At 37.3% G+C, this 20182-nt stretch overlaps 1 protein-coding gene across 1 annotated transcript in view; it reads right to left on the bottom strand.

The window, feature by feature from the left end:
- The window catches only part of SNX2 (sorting nexin 2), an 86194-nt gene that overhangs the window by 48159 nt on the left and 17853 nt on the right, over nucleotides 1-20182 (bottom strand). Inside the window, exons 3-7 of the mRNA XM_006885996.1 lie at nucleotides 19619-19782; nucleotides 14189-14255; nucleotides 13998-14041; nucleotides 12371-12512; nucleotides 4543-4621 (exon numbers count right to left, since the gene is read on the bottom strand). Of these exons, the coding sequence (XP_006886058.1) occupies nucleotides 4543-4621; nucleotides 12371-12512; nucleotides 13998-14041; nucleotides 14189-14255; nucleotides 19619-19782 (496 nt within the window). The remainder of the gene's footprint in view (nucleotides 1-4542; nucleotides 4622-12370; nucleotides 12513-13997; nucleotides 14042-14188; nucleotides 14256-19618; nucleotides 19783-20182) is intronic.

Below are 20182 nucleotides of genomic sequence, written 5' to 3'. Positions count from 1 at the left end.
GGGGGGGAAAGAAGAATAAACTGGGGATGAGGGTGGAGAAAACAGTGCAACAATGAATGAATGAAAACTCAAAATCTCTGTAAATGTTCATTAAAACTAATAAAATTTAAATAAAAAAAAAAGAAGATAAAAGATTCTCAGCACTGGGCCAATTGGCAGCACTATAATAGATGGAGAAGAGACTGAAGTTGTTAGTAATTACAGCTTGTTCGGATCCACAATCAACTCTCTTAACACCAGCAGTCAGGAAATCAAAAGACAAATTGCATTGGGAAAATCTGCTCTCATGGCCTTCTCCAGAGTGCTAAAGAGCAATGATGTCGGTCTAGATACAAAAGCATGCCTAATCTAGGCCATGGTCTTCTCAATTACTTGTTATGCTTCAGAGAGTTAGACAATAACTAAGGATGACAGAAGAAAAATAGATGCCTTCAAGTTGTGATGCCACATTCTTCCTCAAACAGATGAGCTTCTCCAGTGATTTTTCTCAGCATATTGATTGAATGGGTATGGAGAGAGGATACACTCTAATACATATTTTACTTGATTTTACATCTTGCAGTATTCCCGTATTGTGTCTGGACAACTGTTTTTTGGTCTATGTGTAAGTCTGTCATGAACACAATAAGGAGTTCTGTCTGGGATTCCCATTCTTTTCAATGTTAGTCATAATTCATTATACATATAGACAAATGCCTTTGCATATCAATAAAACACAAGTAAATACCTTCCTGTTATTTTTTATTTTCAGTGAAGATCTGACATCAGTAATTACATCTCTTGAGCCACAGCCTCTTCTAGAGCCAACTTGAATTCTATTTCCCACAACATGCATGTTTGTTTGATATTTGTATATCTTGCTTATCTTATGTCTTAAAGGTAGAGCACTTCTCTGTCAGTTTGCTGTATAGGGGTGATGTGAATGTTGTTATGATGCTAGAAGCTATGCCACCAGTATTTAAAACACTAGCAGGGTCATCCGTAGCAGACTGATTTCAGCAGGGCTTCTAGACTTAGACCAAGATTTATATATGTTGTTGTCGTCAGGGATCGCCAAGTAAATGAAAACACATAAACAACCTTATAAAGAATGGCTCTGAACTGTGCCCAATCTGTGTCATCCTCATCATCTCTGCTAATTGTTATAGCCACTGTGCCAATCCATCTTGTGGTGGATCTTTCTCTCTTTCTTTGAAATTACATCTTTTCAAGCATGTTTTTTTTCAAGGACTGACCCATCTTAACATGCCTAAGTATGTGAGATGCAGTTTCATCATCTTTACCTCAAAGGTACATCTTGCTTGCACTTTCTCCAAGATGTCATTATTTGTTTTGTTCCTTTGTTAGTTCACGAGATATTCAATACTCTTCTCCAAGACAAGTTAAAGGCATTGAATTGTCTTCTGTCATCCTTAGTGACTGTCCAACTTACAGATGCACAGCAACTAACAGCAAAGCTCATTGCTTGAATCAGGTGCATTTTAGTCTTTAAACTGACTTTAACACGTTTTAGCCCTTCGGAGAGGTCTTTGGCAGATGATTTCCCAAGGCAAAATATCTTCTGATTTCTTGACTGCTGGTATCAAGGGTGTTGACTGTAAATTCAAATAGAATGAAAATGTTGATTAATCTTTATCTATCATGCCAACGGGGACATCTGTTTTCTTGTACTGAGATGTAATCCATATTGAAAGCTATAGTCTTAGGTCATCAACAGCCAAGTGTTTTAAGCTTTCCTTACTTTGAGCAAGCAAGGTATCATCTGCATAACACAGATTGTTGACCAGTGTTCCTCTGATCCTGATGCCACATCCTTCTTCATAAAGTCCAGCTCTTCAAATGATTTTCTTAAAAATCATAATGAGTAGGTATGGAGAAAGGACATAATCCCAACATACACCTTTTCTGATTTTAAACCACATAGCGTTCTCTTGCTTTGTTCAGTAACAGCTTCTTGAGCTACGTATTGGCGTCGTATGAGAATAATTAAGTTTTCTGGAATCCCCCATTCTTCTCTGTTAGCCATAGTTTGTTAGGATCCACAGAGTCTTGATAAAATAGTCATTCTTCTAGTTATTCCCTGCTTCAGCCAAGATCCATCTGACATTAACCATAAAATCCCTAGTGACATGACCTATTCTTAGTCCAGCTAGATATATTGTCTTCTAAAACCAAAAAGAGAGCTCTAGTGGTAAGAAGCTGTCCTGCAACCTTTAAGGCACACAATTCTAAACCATCAGCTGCTTTGTGGGAAAGGATGGACAATTGTCTCCTGTAGAATCTACTGCCTCTGAAAACCTGGTAGAGGGTCAGCTATGGGCCATTCGGTTTTCACTAGACAGCACACAACAATAATAAAACAAAAACAAAAAAAAGAACTGGTGGATACAGAACCATTCAGAAAGTAGCATATGATCAAGAAGTAATGTTAATAAATGACTAAGAGCAAACTGCTCTGAAGAAATTGGGTGGTGGGGGAAACCACAGAAATTGATGGAATACCAATATTCCAACAAATAGATGTAGCACTGGATGTGCCTACCAGGTTGGATCAAGGAATGTGAAGGATAGCTACCTTACTGATTGACTGGAAGAGATCCCTATTTATTCCCATTCCCAGAAAAGTATGAGAATTACTGAACTATGTCAGTAATATCACATGCAAGCAAACTTGATGAGGATTATTAAAAAACAACTAGAACAGTACATCAACAGAGAACTTGCAGAACTACAAGCTGGGTTTAGAAGAGACCATGGCACTAGGAATATCACTGCAGATGTCAGATGGATTCTGGCTGAAAGCAGAAAATACCATAAGCATCTCTATTTGTGTTTTATTGCAAAGGCATTTGGCTTGTGTGGACCACAACAAACTGTAGCTCTGGAATTCCCTCCTTTTTTAGCCATTAATGGCAGAGACATAGTCTTGCAAATCATCAACAGTTGTGGGGCTAGGATAAGAGAAAGAGTGCTTCCCCACACAGAGCAGAAAGACTTGAGGCATTCAAGACCTGAGAATCCAAGACTTGAGGGAGACTGGAGCAAAACCCTTGTCTGATGACACGACACTGGTGATGGTGGTGGAGAGATTGTGGAACTATTGTAGAGAAACTGTGGCAAAGTATGACCTGAGTTTTCTTGGGTATGTGCTGGCCACAGTTACAGGTTTTGCTGTTCTTGGCTGTGATAATGGAAGGAAAAGCTGTTTCATAAACTGAAACTGGAGCCTGGTCTAACTGAGGAATTTTGCCTTGGGACTGCTGGAATTGTACTGTGAGATACTCTTTGCCTCCCCACTCTCCAACTTAATTCACTAATAAAACCAATCCTCGATACCACAACTATTGAGTCTGTGAGTCAACAATGATAAATGAACTGCTTACTGCTGGTGTGGCTCTAAAGGTACGATGGGGCTGGGCTCTGGGCTCTCTATCTGCCTTCTGTCCGGGGCAGTGAGGGGCTTTGCTATTTTCAATCCCTCTGATCTTTTGGGAGAGACACTCATGGCCCTGTGCCTCTATGTCCCGTTTTCTACTCTCCAGACACTAATACTTCTGTATACTCCAACTATTACCAATGATATACTAAAGTATACAAAAATAACATAGTGAAAAAAATCTCTATTTTAACAATTATTTAATAATGTTGTTACCAAGTAATAAACCAGAAGAAAGAATATAGACAAAGATTAGGCATATTACCCAACATAGTACAGGGAAATGGTGTAACTTTCTATTTACCTAAATAAACTAATTAGTATTTTATACTTAGTCATTAAGTAAGGAGCTGTAGTGGTCCACTGGGTAGGTAACTATACTGCCGACTTAAAAGTGGGTGGTTTAAAACTATGAGCTGTTTTGCAGGTTAAAGATGGGCTTTAGTGTGCTTCACAGCCTCTGAAAACCCACTGGAAGGTAAGATATCAGTTAGCTCCAACTTGATGTCTCCTGACAACTGTCCCTCAGTAGGTAAACAGCGATGTGCTGAACAGCTAACCAAAACCTGACTACGAAAGGTTGACAGTTCAAATCTATACAGAGGTTCTTTGAAAGAATCAGCTGAAAATTAAAAAAATCTAATTAAGATTCTCTGGAATGACTGATCTATTCTGACACATACAGGATCATCATGAGTAGGAATTGACTAAAATACAGTTGGTTACTAATAGCTAACTGTATTCATCAACCTTTTGTCCCTTTACAATATTCATGTTTTCTTTTTTGCACATATGGCAGGTTTCTTCCTTCTTTTATTACGTAATAACTCTATACCCAAAATAGTTCATTATATTATATTCCTGCATATGGTAGATGATACAAAAATAGATATTATTTTCTTAAAGAGACAACAAAGAAATAAACAGAACAAGCATACAGTAAGGTATTGCTAAAAGAAGTAAAAATTTTTATACGTTTAAAAGCCAACAAGTGGCACTTAGAAAAAAAATAAGTAATTAAAAATTTAGGTCCATCAAATACTACAAATAATTACATTTGTAATATTTAAAAGAAAACATAAGAGTAATATATTGTTTAGAATTACCTTTCAAGAGCTGCTCTTCTTTTTTCTACAAATTCAGTGGATGATGAATCTTCTTTACCTACTTTGACCTTGGTCATACCTTTGAAAAAAGGAAATGAGACTCATCATCTTACATTGTTGTGAAAGTCTTTTGTAACTGTTTCTGTGTGACATAAAATTTAAACAATAGAAGCCCTTACCTTTGTAACTAGCTTTTTAACAAGTAACTTTTTAAGGAATTAAATCTCCTATGATACACAGTTCTACTTGGTAAATGTTTATGAGTCCATAGTTTTCTAATCCCTAACTGTTCATTTATGTAAAAGCTTAAGTCAAAAACCAAATCTTTTACCATCAAGTTAATTCTGATTTAGCAACTTTACAATACAAGTTGTTGCTGTTATGTATCACAGAGTTGGAACCAATTCATACCTGATCTTCCAGTGGGTTTTCAGAGGTTGTAATTTGCACAGGAGAAGGCTGTCCATCGTTCTCCACATTCAGAGACTCCAATTCTATCTCTAGGTGCTAGTGGGATGTAACATGCCAAACAGGGGGAATACTGCACTGGTGTGCAGTCAGCTGAACCTAGCACATGTGGAACAGTGCCATCTCCATAAACTCTCAGGTACTTCACTTGGGTATCTCAGAACTGGCACGCTTTGTCTCTGGAAGGACATGTCTGTAGCTCTGTTGTCAGGAACAAATACCATCTGATCACTGACACCCACATAAGCCAGTACTTGTGTGGATTAATCTCTAGGTGCATGTCATCTCTCATGCTGTATATCTCCTCAAACAGCTGCCATAGTGAGTCATCAATGGGTACCCTGCTTGTACTAACTCCACTGCCTAGCAGACACCATCCTTGCTCAGGAAGACTATTCTGGGGACCTCTGAGGTCAGAAGAAACTCCATCCTGAACTGGAAGCCCTACCCCTCAACACACCCTTCAATGTGGTCTGGGGCCTAATACTGACCACATATTGGATTCTCTTCAACACCCTCAGCTAGCTCTCAAGATGAGCAGAAAGTCTCCCTTGTTGAGCAGTCCAATCTTAAACTTCTACTAAACTACGAAAAACACTGTCCTAGACCTGACTTTGTGCCTCCACTCTTGGTAGAGAGGATGAGAGTTATGAGATGACTACCTCCCCAAAGTTCCTCCTGTTCATTACCCTCCTCACAAGCCCACGTCCGCCTTGTAGGGTTTTTTTTTTCCTCCTCCTTTCACTTCTTCCACTTCTCCTTCTTACTTTGGCTTTTTTTCTTTTCTTACCTTTAACTTTTTTTGTTTTGTTACTTATTCTGATTCTCTTTCCTTTTGTACTTACTCCGTGTTGAATTTTCTTTTACTGCCCATTCTTGTTTTTGAGTGATTGCTTTCCTTTCTTCCTCTTTGTCCTACTTGGCAACAGACAACAACTGTATCCTCACAGTCCAGCTTCCCCAAATCCACAGCGGCTACATCCAACCACAGACTGCAACCAACTACTGTCAAACCTGCCCTCAACCACATAAACAGTGAAAAGAGAACTATACACACACTTCAATCCTCTACGACACCCACAGACACAGAAAGTAAAAGACAAGGAACTGTCATGCTAGTAGTAACCTTCATAGCATATTTGCAAAATCAGATATATCACAACAAAACAGCATACCACCACCATAATGTATTTTATAAAAAAACAGGTAACTTTAAATTATATACAAAAATGAACAAGATCACGGGAACAAAATATAAAAACAGAAAAGGTTTCCAAGGAAGAAACACAATTGGAATTTCCTAAAAATAGAATTCAAAAGAATGACTGTGAATTCCTTTTACTGGATTGAGAAAAATTTGAGGAGACCACAAACAAAATAAAGGAAAACAGACAAAATTTTAAAATAGTTAAAAAATACCAAGAACCAAAACAAAACCCCCTAAGATAAAACAGACTAAATGAAAAAGTGGAAGTCATACAAAAAAACCAGCAAATTGACATTTGGAACATTAAGATTAAAATGCCATATAGGTAACAACTGGAAAAACAAAAGAGCAGAACCAAATCAATGGAACACAGAATGAGTAATAGAAGACAAATCCCTTTATACTAGTCTGGACCGAGGAAAAAGGGGAGAAAGGAAGGAAAATGAAGCAAGCACAGAAACAATATAAGAAACCATCAAGAGGAATAATATACAGAGGACTGGAACTCTGGTACAGAAATAGACATAAACCCAAGATATAATAAAATTTTTCAAAATTAAAGAAAATGAAAGAATCTGAAAGGACTCACAATAAAGGAAGAATTACTTACAGTGGTTGAACAGTAAGACTAAGCTATGCAATGACTATCAATAAGGATTAAAGCTCAAAATCAAGAAGACAAAGGTTTTCACCACTGGGCCAACTGGCAGCACCAGGACAGACGAAGAAGAGATCGAGGTTTTTAGCCAACTATAGCTTGCTCAGCTCCACAATCAACACTCTTAATACCAGCAATGAGGAAATCAAGGACGAATTGCACTGGGAAAATCTGCTGTCATGGATCTCTCCAGAGTGCTGAAAAGCAACAATGTTAATCTAGAGACTAAAGTATGCTAATCCAGGCCATGGTCTTTGCAATTACTTGTTATGCTTCAGAAAGCTGGACAATGACTAAAGATAACAGAAGAACCAATGCCTTCAGATTGTGGTGCTGGAGAAGAGTCTCGAACAGACCAAGACTGCCAAGAAAACAAATAGGTCTGTCTTGCAAAGGGTGAAACCAAGTTTCTCAGCTCCATCTCACATACTTTGGGGACGTGGCCAGGAAAGACTGGTCCTTGGAGAAGGACAGCATGCTTGGAAGGGTGGAGAAGAGGAAGACACCAGATGAGATGGATGGACACAGTGACTGGGGCAATGGGGGCTGGTGTGTAGGAATTAGTGAGAGTGGTTCAGGACAGGGCAGGGTTCAGAGCTAATGTAGTCTTGCTATGGGTCGCAGGTGACTAAATGGCAGGTGACTTGGTGACATAACAACAACAACAGTGATTTCCCAGCAGAAACTACATGTACAAGCAAGAAGGCAATGGATGACATATTTAAACTCTGCAGGGGCACGGGTGGGGGCGGATCAATACACGAAACAGTTGCCAACTGAAAGTGGAATTCTCATACACTGCTGATGGGAATGTAAAATTATGTAACCACTATGTTAAGCAGTTGGGAGTTTCCTTAAAAAGTTGAAAACAGTAAAAACTGATCCAACTATTCCACTACTAGGAAAGCAGTAAGATATGTGACATAAACAGGTATGTACACACTCATGTTTACTGAAGCATTATTCGCAATAGCAAGAGACAAAAATAACCCAAAAGCCCTTGAAATAATGAATTGTGACAGTATGGTACATTCACACAGGAGTATATATACGATGATGAAGACCAGTAAAGAATTCATGAAACATTACACAACACAGAGGAATACAGATGACGTTGTTGTTAGGTGCTATCAAGTATGACTCAGAGCAACCCCATGAACAACCGATCTGAACTCTGTCTTATCCAGTACCTTCCTCACACTTCCTGAAACAACAGAGCCCACTGTGGCAGTCACTAGTTGACGATCTTCCGCTCATTCACCAATCCGCTGACTTGCTGAACATCATGTTCTTCTCCAAGAAAAAACATGAAGGATGTGAGGCAAAGCTTTATCATCTTTGCCTCCAAAGAGTACTCTGGCTGCACTTTCTCTAAGGCATATTGGTTTAATCTTTGGGCCGTCTATGGGATGTTCAGTACTCTTCTACATCACCACAGCTCAATGCATAAATTCCTCTTCTGTCATCCTTATTCATTGTCCAGCTCTCAGATACATAAGAGTGATCAGAAAGACCATAGTCTAAATCAGATGCACTTCAGTTCTCAAACTGACATTATTACTCCTCAATAATTTGGAGGTCTGTAACTGTAACTTACCCCATGCAATATATCTCCTGACTTCCTGACTACTAGTACCAAGGGTGTTGACTGTAGATTCATGTAAGATGAAGTTGTTGACAGTTTCCATCTTTTCTCCATCTATTGTCTATCAGTCCAGTGATTAAGAATTTGTGTTTGGCACTGAAATGCAATCTATATGTAAGACTGTACTCTTTGATCTTCTGCAACAAGTACATCAAGTCCTTCTCACTTTTTGCAAGCATGCACTCCTTTTTTTGATTTTGAAGCATGCAGTGTTTCCTATTTCCATTCTGACAACTGCCACCTGGTCCAAGTATAGGTTTTGCATAAGCATAATCACGTTTTCTGGTATTCCCATTCTTCTCAGAATTAGTCACAGTTTGTTGGGTTCCACACAGTCAAGTACCTTTGCACAGTCAATGAAACACTGAAAGACATTGCTCTAGTACTCTCTGCTTTCAGCCAAGATCCATCTAGTGTTGGCTATAATTTCCTTAGTGCCACGGACCCTTCTAAATTCAGCCTGCATACCTGGCAGTTCTCTGTTGATGTGCAGTTCCAGTAGTTTTCTGTACAATTTTCAGCAGGAATTTGCTTTCATGTGATACTGTCATTGCCTGGTAATTTCCACACTCTGTCGAGTCACCTTTCTTTGGAATAGGAACAAATACAGATCTCTTCCAGTCAATTGGCCAAGTGGTTGTTCTCCAGTTTCTTGGCACAACTTGGCAAGTACATCCAGGGTAAAATCTGTTTGTTGAAATGTCAATTGGTATGCCGTCAACTCCTGGGGACTTGTTTTTTGCCAATTCTTTCAGAGCAGCTTGACCTTCTTTATCACCACAGGCTCTTGCTCATATGTTGATTCATGAAATTCATTGGTATCAACAACTTCTTTTCGGTAGTAGCTCTGTTGCTACTTTTGACACACCTTGCTTGCTGAAACAGAGAAGGAACTGAGGCATTTGTTGCAGAGGGCCAAGGGCTGCAGCCTTTAGTATATATTGAAGCTCAATATCAAAAAAAGATTCTCAACACTGGGCTGAATGGCAGCATTATGACAGATGGTGAAGAGATGGAGACTGTTAGCAGCTTCAGCTTGCTTAACTCCACAATCAACACTCTCACTACCACAGCCAGGAAACTAAAAGATGAATTGCATTGGGAAAGTCTACTGTTAGAGACCTCACAAGAGTACTGAAGAGCAATGATGTCTGGAGACTAAAGTGCACTAGATCCAGACCATCATCTTTGCAATTACTTGATATGAATAAAAAAGCTGGACAGTGACTAAGGATGACAGAAGAATTGACGCCTTTGAGTTGTGGTGCTGGAGAAGAGTACTGAATGGACTGCTAAGAGAACAAACAGGTTCGTCCTGGAGAGAGTAAAATCAGGCTGCTCCCTCGAAGTAAGGATTCTGAAGCTCCGTCTGGCATACTTTGGGCATGTTGTAAGGAGTAAGCAGTCCTTGGAGAGGGACATCATGCTTGGGAGGATGGAGGAACAGTGCAAAAAAGGAAGAACCTCGATGAGATAGACTAACTCAGTGACTGGGGCAGTAATGGTAGGTGTCAGAGACAATGAGGTTGGCTCAAGATACAGCAGGGTTCAGAGCTGTTGTACATAGAATTGCTATTAGTCGCAAGCAACCAGATGGCACATAGTAACACAGTACCTTGACACAGAAAAAACTCAATGAATGCTTAGTCCAATAGTTTAAATGATAGCTTTAAATTAGTTACCTAGCCATGAATCTAGGTAAAATCAATATGATTATATTCTCTGTCTTATTACTCTTTGAAGCCTTTTAAAATCACCATGAGAGAGGAATACACTTAAAATTTGATTTCTTATTGTGGTTGTTAAATGACACCCAGGTGAATACCTGCAAATGAAAGATTAAAAACTGCTCTATCCTTTGCACCACCTTCACAACCATGCTCAAGCCCACTGTTTGACAAAGTGTGTCAATACACCTTGTGGAGGTTGCTCTTATCACTGATGTGCTTCTTTTCCAAGCCTTATTCCAAGGACTAGAGTCTCCTGACAATATGTCTAAATGTATGTGAGACAAAGTTTTCACCATACTTGCCTCTAAGGAGCACCATGGTTACATTTCTTCCAAGGCAGATTTGTTTGTTCTTTTGATATTCCATGGTATATTCAACACTGTTTGACAAAACCACAAGTCAAAGGCATCAATTCTTCTTTGATCTTACTTATCCACTGTCCAACTTTCATATGCATGTGAAGCAAATTAAACTAGCATGGTCTGTATCAGACATACTTTATAGTTTTTAAACTGACATCTGTGCTCTTTAACTTTAAACAGTTCCTTGACAACAATCTGTCCAACACAACACATCTTTTGATTTCTTTACTGATGCTTTCAAGGGTGTTGAGTGTTGATCCAAGTAAAAATAAATCATTTACAACTTCATTTTTTTCTACAACTATATGATTTCCAGTTGTGAGGATTGCTCCTTTTTGATGTTGAGGTGTAACCCATACTGAAGTTTGTAGTCTTTGATTTTCTGCCGTTAGTGCTTTAAGTCTTCTTCACTTTCTGCAAGCAAAGTTTTATTATCTGTATAGCACATAGTGCTGATAACTCTGCCTCCAATCCTGAGGTCACATTCCTGTATATACGCCAGCTTCTCAAGTTAATTGCTCCTTGCTATGTGTCAGAAAGCTGGACAATGACTAAAGATGATAGAAGGAGCATTGATGCCTTTGAGCTGTGGTGCTGGAGAGGAGTGCTGCATCTATCATGGAAAGCTAGAAAAACAGATTCACCCTGGAGAGGGTGAAACTAGGCTGCTCATTGGGAGGCAAGATTCTGAAGCTTCGTCTGACATAAATTGGATATGTCACAAGGAGGGACTTCATGCTTGGGAATGTGGAGGGAAAACGCAAGAGAGGAAGACCCTCCATGAGATGGATTGATTCAATGACTGGGGAAATGGGGTAGGTGTGTCAGAGACTGGCACAGGACAGAGCAAGGCTTATGGCTGTTGTGTACATATGAGATGCAAGCAACTCGACAACACATAACAACCACCACCACCACCTAATGGAAATAAGTTCTCTGCTACAGGTGTTGATGGAGACTGTCCTCCCCTTATGAAGTTAATGGAGGTCAGACTTGACTGCCCCCCCTTTTCCTATATTAGTCAAGACAGAGCAGTTCTTCTTTGTGGATAATGTGTAATCAAGGGTCAAACACATTCATCCTCTAGTAAAAATGTGCTCTATTAACTATATTCTAGGAATAACTCATGTTCCCTGGAGGTAAAATGGGTAAGCAATTGTCTACTAATCAGAAGGTCAGTTGTTTAAACCCATCAGGCAGACCTGCAGGAAAAATGACCTGGTCACCTATAACCATAAAGAAACCTTATGGGGCAGTTCTACCCTGTCCTTTAGGTTCCGTATCTGTCAGATTTGGCTCAACAGTAAATTAGTATTTTAAGGTTTTGGATCAGTAAATTCTGAACCAGTAGTTAACATCACTGTATTATATACAAGTTAATCTAGTGGTGCAAGGCATTACATGTTGTGTTATTGACCGGAAAGTCAGCAATTGTTATCTACCACCTCCTCTGTAGTAGGAAGATGGACAATTCCTCCTATAAATATTTACAGCCTTGGAAACCTGACGAAGAATCACTAAGAGATGAAATCAACTCCATGGGGTTTTGTTTCTATGATGTACATGAAAAGTCCTCAAAAGCCAGAAAGTAAAACTTCGAGTATACATTCTTCAGTCAGTGAATGATTATCATAAATGGAATATGTGAATTTTATAGCTCTTTTACATTTTATCAGATACTATTGACATGAATAATCACAGAATCAAAAACTGACAAGAAAAAATGCAACCAATAAAATAAACTACAGCCATGCTTACCTACTATACTCTTTTCTGGAGCTGGTGGCACAATATACCCAACATGTAAATATTTGCTTGCTAATTTGCTATGCAAGCCAAGAAAGTCACTGAATCTTCTTTTAACTGAAAATTCACTCTTACTGAACATAGAAAGAGAAGTCTACAAGGAAGAAGAAATATTTAAAATTATGATTATGAAACAAATATTTAAAAGCCAATGTCATACATAACTGTGAACACACTGGTTAACTTTGCTAAAGAATACCTCTGTATTCTTTTGTAGTTCCTTAATGTGTTGTTTCTAACAATTAAAACATTAATTAGATTTTTTAAAATAAATTAATGGATTATAAAAATACTTGCTTGATTCTATTTTTTATTTATTTATTCCAATTATATTTGTGATAATTAGTCTTAAATCTTTCTCTCTAGCCCAGATCAGTTTCTGAGCTTCCTTGAATATTTCCAAGGAATTAGTTCCAGGACCCCCTCAGACATCAAAATCTGAACATACTCTAGTCCCTTCTATAAAATGGCTCACTCTGGTGGCCTAGTGGTAAGGAGCTGCAACTACAATCCCAGAGGCGCACGGTTTGAATCCACCAGATGCTCTGCCGGGGAAAGAGGGACAATCTCCTCCTGTACCAGTCAGATCTGATTTGACGGTACACTTATACAAAAATAATTAAATAAACAATTTTAAAAAAAGATGGCTCATTATTTGCTATAATTTACACACATCCTCCTGTATACTTCACATCTATAGATCAGATAAAAAATCTAATACAGTATGCTATGTAAACTGTACTTTAAGTTCCCTCTTTGCCTATGTAGGATTGCTTTCAATATTTATAAAGGCTTCCCCATGATCGCAAATATTTGTGATCCATGGTTAGCTGAATCCACAGAAGAGTGAATCCAGACATGGTGGGGTTGACTGATTATCCAAATGCTTTTACTTAAATCTCATTGGCATCTCAAAATCAACAAATTTTCCCCTGCTTTAACGTAAGGCCCATAAGAAAGACACTTGTCTATAACATACTACCACATTCTTGTGGTGGAAGAGAGTCTGATCCCAAGCCAAATGTTTCATTATCTGTTAGGTGAATTAACAAATCTCACCACTAGCTGTTCGGTACTCTTCTTGTACTATCTTTCTTCAAACCACAATTATAACCTCTAGTCTATAAACCTGGGCATGCCTCTCCTTCTTCACCCTTTATATCCAAATCCAGTTGATTCTATCTTCTAAATAACTCAAGAAGTCATTTATTTCACTCAGCCCCAGTATCATTTCTACAGTTTATTACTTCTCACAGCCATGAATGCTGCAAAAGACTCTTTTAATGTTCAAAGGCCTAGAGACCTTCAACAACAGGTCTCCTAACTAGAAACCCTGACCTCTAAAATGACCTTCTAATTCACCAGGCCAAAATATTCATTCTAAAATAAAAATCTAATTGTGGCAAACTCCTGTCTGAAGGTGTTTTAATGGCTCTCCGTTATGCTTATGATGAAACTCAAATACCCTAATGTGGCTGTTCATAATACTATGAGGCTTAATGTCAACAATTTTATCACCCACTATTGTTTACAGTTATGGAAAACACAATGTTTTCTTGATTCTGGCTTTCAGGCTCACCTTTGTTGTTACTCTATACGCCATATAAGCATTCATGCCATCACCTATATGTCAAACAAAAAAAAACAACAGTAAGTTTAAAAGCAGAAAATATTTTCTTAATACTGTAATGATGCATGCACTAAGGTAAAACAACCAAATTTATAAAAAAAATAACAAATGTGAAAATTAATACATAAATACTGACTCACCAACTTTCTCTGGATCTGATACACCAATTTCTATATCAAAAATATCTCCATTTGTTTCTTCTTCAATCTAGAAGAGGTAATTTTTTTGAGAAGTGTAAAGAATTCAAATTTTTATTATATCATATATAGTAACTTTCTAACTATGAAAGCAACCCCATTTCTCCTCGCCTTTTCATCTCCGGAGTAATAGATCATATGATCATCTGACTCAAAATGCCCCATGCTGGTCCATCTCACCTCACCAATGCCTAGTATGTCAATATTTATGCGTTCTATTTCTTCCTTAACAATATCTAATTTTCCTACATTCATGGTTGTCACATTTCATGTTCCTATAACTAGTGTCTGCTTACAACTGTTCCTCTTCCGTTGTATTTCCATACTCAGTTACCCTTTCTGTCATTCTACGTTGTGTTCTGTCGTAGATAGTTCTGTATGTTCTGTTTTCAGAGGCCTGCTATTTCGGAAGTGGATGGCCAATCCTTCTTCCTAGTGTGTCTTCATCTGGATGTTCAGATTTAGAGAAGTATCCAACAGATAAGCATTTTACAGAAAGAGTGAAAGTATATCCCTTCTTGTGGACACATAATCATAATTTTTAAGTGTCATTAACACATCAAATAATTGAAAAAGTAGCTTAGCATTTCACTTCTTTTTAAAATTTGTTTATTATTAATTTTAATGAAAATTTAGAGAGACTCTGGATTTCCATTCATTCATTGTTGCATTATTTTCCTTTTCCACCCTTCTCTTTGAAAAATAAAATACTTTCATTGTTTGACACTCCCTCCTCCCAGGTCCACTCCACTATGGAGCCTTCGTTCTGGACTCCTGTCATGACAATAATACTTAATCACATATCCCTTTTAAACAGTTTTCTCCCTCATCTGTTTCAATGCAGTATACATTATTTATCCCATCTTTCTCAGTCTTCCCCTAATTCTGATGTCAGTCCTCTTTGGAAACAGAGGCACTATGCAGTATTTGTCATTTTGTGACCAAGATATTTCACTCAGCATAATGTCCTCCAGGGTCACCCAATATTTCATGAGTTCCTTGTTTTTCAGTATAGTATTCCAGTGTTTGAATATACCAGTTTCTCTATCCATTCGTTTGTTGGTGGGCACTTAGGTTGTTTCCAATTCCTTGCTATTATGAACAAAGCTGTGAAAAACATGGGTGTGCATAGCATTTCATTTCTAAGAAACAAAAAAATAAAACTTGCTCATTTTCTGATATGTATTTAAAAAAAACATCAAAAGAAAAAATAAACTGTAGAAAATTCTCTGTCACTTCTACAAATAATCCTTGTACTATTTCCTGTTTTTAAACATGATCAGAAAATGAGAATCTTAAGAGTGCTGCACAGTCAAAACTCAGTGAAGCTAGGACACAGTGCAGCCAGGAGACAGGCCTAAGAGCTAGAATTTGAGTAAGGTCCCTGTGTGTTTAATGAGAGATTCAGCTTTCCCCAGCCTGGTGTGCATCTGTGCACATGCCAGGCACCTCTAGCAGCCACAGCAAACACTGGGGCCCAAACATGGTGACCATCCCCTCACTCCACGCCAGTGCCAACTTCTATGCTCAGCACATCTCTACACTCCACTCACCTCTACTCAGTGACTTCAGATAAAGAATATATCATTGCCTCAGGCATGATAAACTCCGCAACAGCAACGTCACACAAAAAGCAGGCTACATCACAAACTACACAAGGGCAAAGCAAGATGTTACCCCGCAAAAGTGACACAGTATCAATGGATCTCCTGAAGCTAGAAAGTCTGATGGAACTTTCTGACATAGAATTTAAAAGAACAATGACTGAATATTTTCAATGGGTGAAAGAGAAACCTGAAGAATTATAGGACACTTCAAGCAAAACCCAGGAGGAGCTTAAAAAAAAAATCCAAAACAGAGCAGATAAAACTAATGAGGCATTAGAGGCTCTGGGAAAAACAAGAAATCATGATTCAAATATGAGGTCTCATGCTCTAGATGCTGGCAACATGATGGAGGGACACATGAGCAGAGCTGAAGGGAAGAGAAACAGAATCAGTGAAACAGAAGATAGAATTATCACAACTGATCTGCTAAAGCAAAAAGCAGAATCAAAAAAGAAGGAAAAAGAAAAAAACCTAAGAATAATGTGGGACTCCATCAAGAGAAATAACATGTGCATCATCAGAATCCCAGAGCAGGAAGAAGCAAGTAAAAGCACTGAAAAAGCTGAAGAATTACAAGAAGAAAAGTTCCCACGCATAATGAAGAATGAGAGAAAAGTATGTATATTCAAGAAGCTGAGCGAACACCATACAGAATAGACCCCAAAAGAAAATCATCAAGGCATACCATAGTCAAATTTGCCAGAACCAAAATTAAGGAGAGAATTCTGAAAGCACTGAGGGAGAAACAAAGAGTAACCTATAAGGGACAGCAGGTAAGATTAAATGTCGATTTCTCAGCAGAAACCATGCGAGCAAGAAGACAGGGGTAATGACGTGTCTGAAAAGGGACTTATATATAGAAGACTTGAGAACCACAACAAGGTAAAGGTAAACTACCCAACTGAAAAATGGGCACAGGATATGAACAGACACTTCACAAAGAAGACATTCAGATGGCGACAAACACATGAAGGAATGTTCAAAATCCCTAGCTCTAAGAGAGCAGTCAAAACAACTATGAGATATCATCTCACCCCAGTAAGAACAGCAAAATTCAACAGAGCAGCAAACAACAAATCCTGGAGAGGTTATAGAGAATGTGGAATCCTTAATCACTGTTGCTGGGAGTAAAATGGTGCAACCATTATGGAAGGCTGTATGGTGCTTTCTCAAAAAGTTGCAAATAGAAATACCATTTGATCCAATAATTCCACTACTGGGAGTATACCCTAAAGAAACCAGAACTGCCATCCAAGCAGATAATGCACACCATTTATTGCTGCTTTGTTCACAATATTAAAGAGTTGAAACAACCCAAGTGCCCCATCAACAAACAAAAGAATATAGAAACTGTAGTATATTCACACAATGGAATACTATGACACATTGAAAAACAAGGAACTCATGAAATATACAAAATGGGTGACTCTGGAGGACACTATGCTGAGTGAAATATCTCAGTCACAAAAAGACAAATACTGCATAGTGCCACTGTTGTAAAATGGGACTGACATTGGGGTTGGGGGTAATTTAAGAAAAGAGGGGATACACAATGCATATTGCATTGAAACAGAGGGGGAAGAGAACTATTTAAAAGGAATATATGATTAGGTATTATTTTTATGACAAGAGTGCAGAATAAAAGCTGCATAGTAAAGTAGATTTGGGGGTGTGTGTGGTAGTGGTGGTTGAGGCCCGTAAATCAATGAAATAATTTTTTTTCCTTCAAAGGGAAAAGCAAACTGGGGGAAGGGGTGGGTGGAGAAGAAAGTGTGCAACAATATATGAAGGGAAACCAAGGTCTCCGTAAACTTTCATTAAAATTTTTTTTAAAAACCCAAAACCCAATAATAATAGTAGTAGTAGTAGTAGTAGTAGTAGTAGTAGTAGTAATAGTAATAAAAGAGTTAATGAGTAAAAAAAAATAATGAAAATGAGAATCTTAAATTCTTCTAATTTCTCAGGAATAGGATTCAATTTTTGTTTTTTGTTGTTTTTTTTTTTTTAATGTACACTATGGATTTTGCTATTCTATATATCCAAATTCAGACAACTGAAATAATGACCTCTTTTTTGTTATTTTAAAATCACTCCTCCAAGTTGTACCTTTTCTCTTTAATAATCAGGAGCCACTCATTTTACCATTAGACTCCTCAATATTGACAGAATGTTTTTATAACCTACCTAATAAACACATTTTTACTTTCAAGCTAATTAAAGTATTACACAGCTCACTGAAATAATAAGTGGGGGAGAAAGAGAACGCTTTGGGACTACACAGAAATGTCTTTTAATGATTACAAATAAGTAACCTAAGTAACAGCTCTGCAAGAAAACTTTGCTATTTCCAGGAAAAAGTATCTCATAGATTGTTAAATGTTGTTAGTTTTGAAATACTAACATTGTAAGACTACCTTACTAAAATGCAAGAATTTTTCTGATTTCTTTCTTTTTATTTTAAATCTTTGTACAGATTGTGAAAATAAAATCTTACTGGAATTGTCACATGCACAGCAAAGTGTATACATTGAACACACATGTATAATGAAAACCTGTATCAAGAAACAGCATCATAACCCCAGAACATATTCTCATGCTTCTTTTTCTAGTTAAGATCTATCTTTCTGGTCACCAATGTACCACTATCCCAACTGTGTTATTCTGTACCATCAATTTAATCTTTGCACACAGCAACACTGGAGGGCACACAGAAATATTCCATAATGTTTTATGGGTTGTAATCTTTATGTGAGTAGATCAGGAAGTCGTCTCCCACAGAACAGCTGGCAAATTCAAACTATCAACATTTTGGTTAACTGCTAAGTGTTTTACTTATAACACTATACATCAGTTTTCTTTGTTTTTAAAGTTCAAGTATTAGAGTTACAAATACCCTGTATACTGGTTTTATCCCCTCCTAAAAAAAGTATCTTCTACTTACTCCTTTTGTTTTGTTTGACTTTTAAAACTAGGGGTATTTTAAATGATCTATTTCTAGAAATGTTTTAAAAACATATAATTTTGTCACTTACTAAACTTTTCAGACCACAAATTTGTTATTAAAATTTATTTTCAAGTATATACCCAAAAACACTGAAAGCAGAGACAGATACTCATATTTCAATGTTCACTGCAGCAGTATGTACAACAGCTAAAAGTTAGAAGGAATATAAGAGCCCTCAATAGACAAAAGAACAAACAAAATGTAGTATATTCATATAATTGCGTATTATTCACCTATACCTATAAAGAGAATTAAGTTTTTGATGCACCCTCCTACATACATGGATGGATCTTGAAAACATTACACTGAGTGAAATAAATCAGACATAAAATAACATAGATTGTATAATTCCACTTATATAAAAAATTGTAGTACAAGCAAATGTGCAGTAACATAAAGCAGAATTACCAGTTTTATCGCCTAAAAAAGGATGTAATGGAGAGTTGTTACATAAGAGATAGAATTTCTTTTGGATATTATGAAAAAATTTTAGAAATAAATAGTGGCAAGAGGCAGATACACATCATTATAATCAGAACACAAAAGACAAACTTTTGGCTTAAAAGGGAGTAAGTGATATACGCCGCATCACTGGGTTAAATAGTGGTAGATATAAAAATAGTAGTCAACTCCTTTAGTTCAATGTTCTTTTCCCCCCAAAATCTGAAAGGTTTCATTCAATTATGAATGTTAATTAGAAGATGTTGGAAAGGAAACAAAAGATTATATACATATTAATTTGTGAATAAAAATACTACATACCTCCTCTCTAGATCTATCAAAGATCACAGGAGCAGATATACTCTTGGATTCAATTCTAGGTGCAATAAGTGTAGTTGGAGTGACAGGGGTAACTGCAGGAGAAGGTTCTGAAGAGAGGATAGGTTCCCTTTCTGGACTGTCCAAAGAAACTTCTTCTGTGGCTTCTAGACATAAATGAAAAAGTTAGTTAAGGACACTGGCAGTAAATCTCAAGAATTCTTTATAGTAGTTAATAAATTATAAAAAATATTTTGTTACTGCCCACAAAAACATAAAGAAATATTATGAATTCTTCCTCAGTGGTTTACCATAACTTTAAACCAACAGTGACTGCTGGTTTTAGGAAGAATTTCATTAAGTCAGCTTAATGAACTATACTACTGATGGGAACAAAGCCAGGAAGACAACAATGACAAAAGTAATTACACAGTCATTTGTGCTTGAATCTGTTCTTATTTTATAGTAACTTACCTTCCAAATATTTTATTTGGGCTTACATTATGATTATTTTATACAGATGAACATAAATTTTATAGAAGGTTATCTAGAATTATCCCAACTGGG

This window comes from Elephantulus edwardii, unplaced genomic scaffold (genome assembly GCF_000299155.1).
Source record: "Elephantulus edwardii isolate Elephantulus edwardi_28Jun2011 unplaced genomic scaffold, EleEdw1.0 scaffold00046, whole genome shotgun sequence".
NCBI lineage: Eukaryota > Metazoa > Chordata > Mammalia > Macroscelidea > Macroscelididae > Elephantulus > Elephantulus edwardii.
The sequence above is the reverse complement of the archived record's forward strand: the minus strand, read 5'-3'. Positions and strand labels throughout refer to the sequence as shown.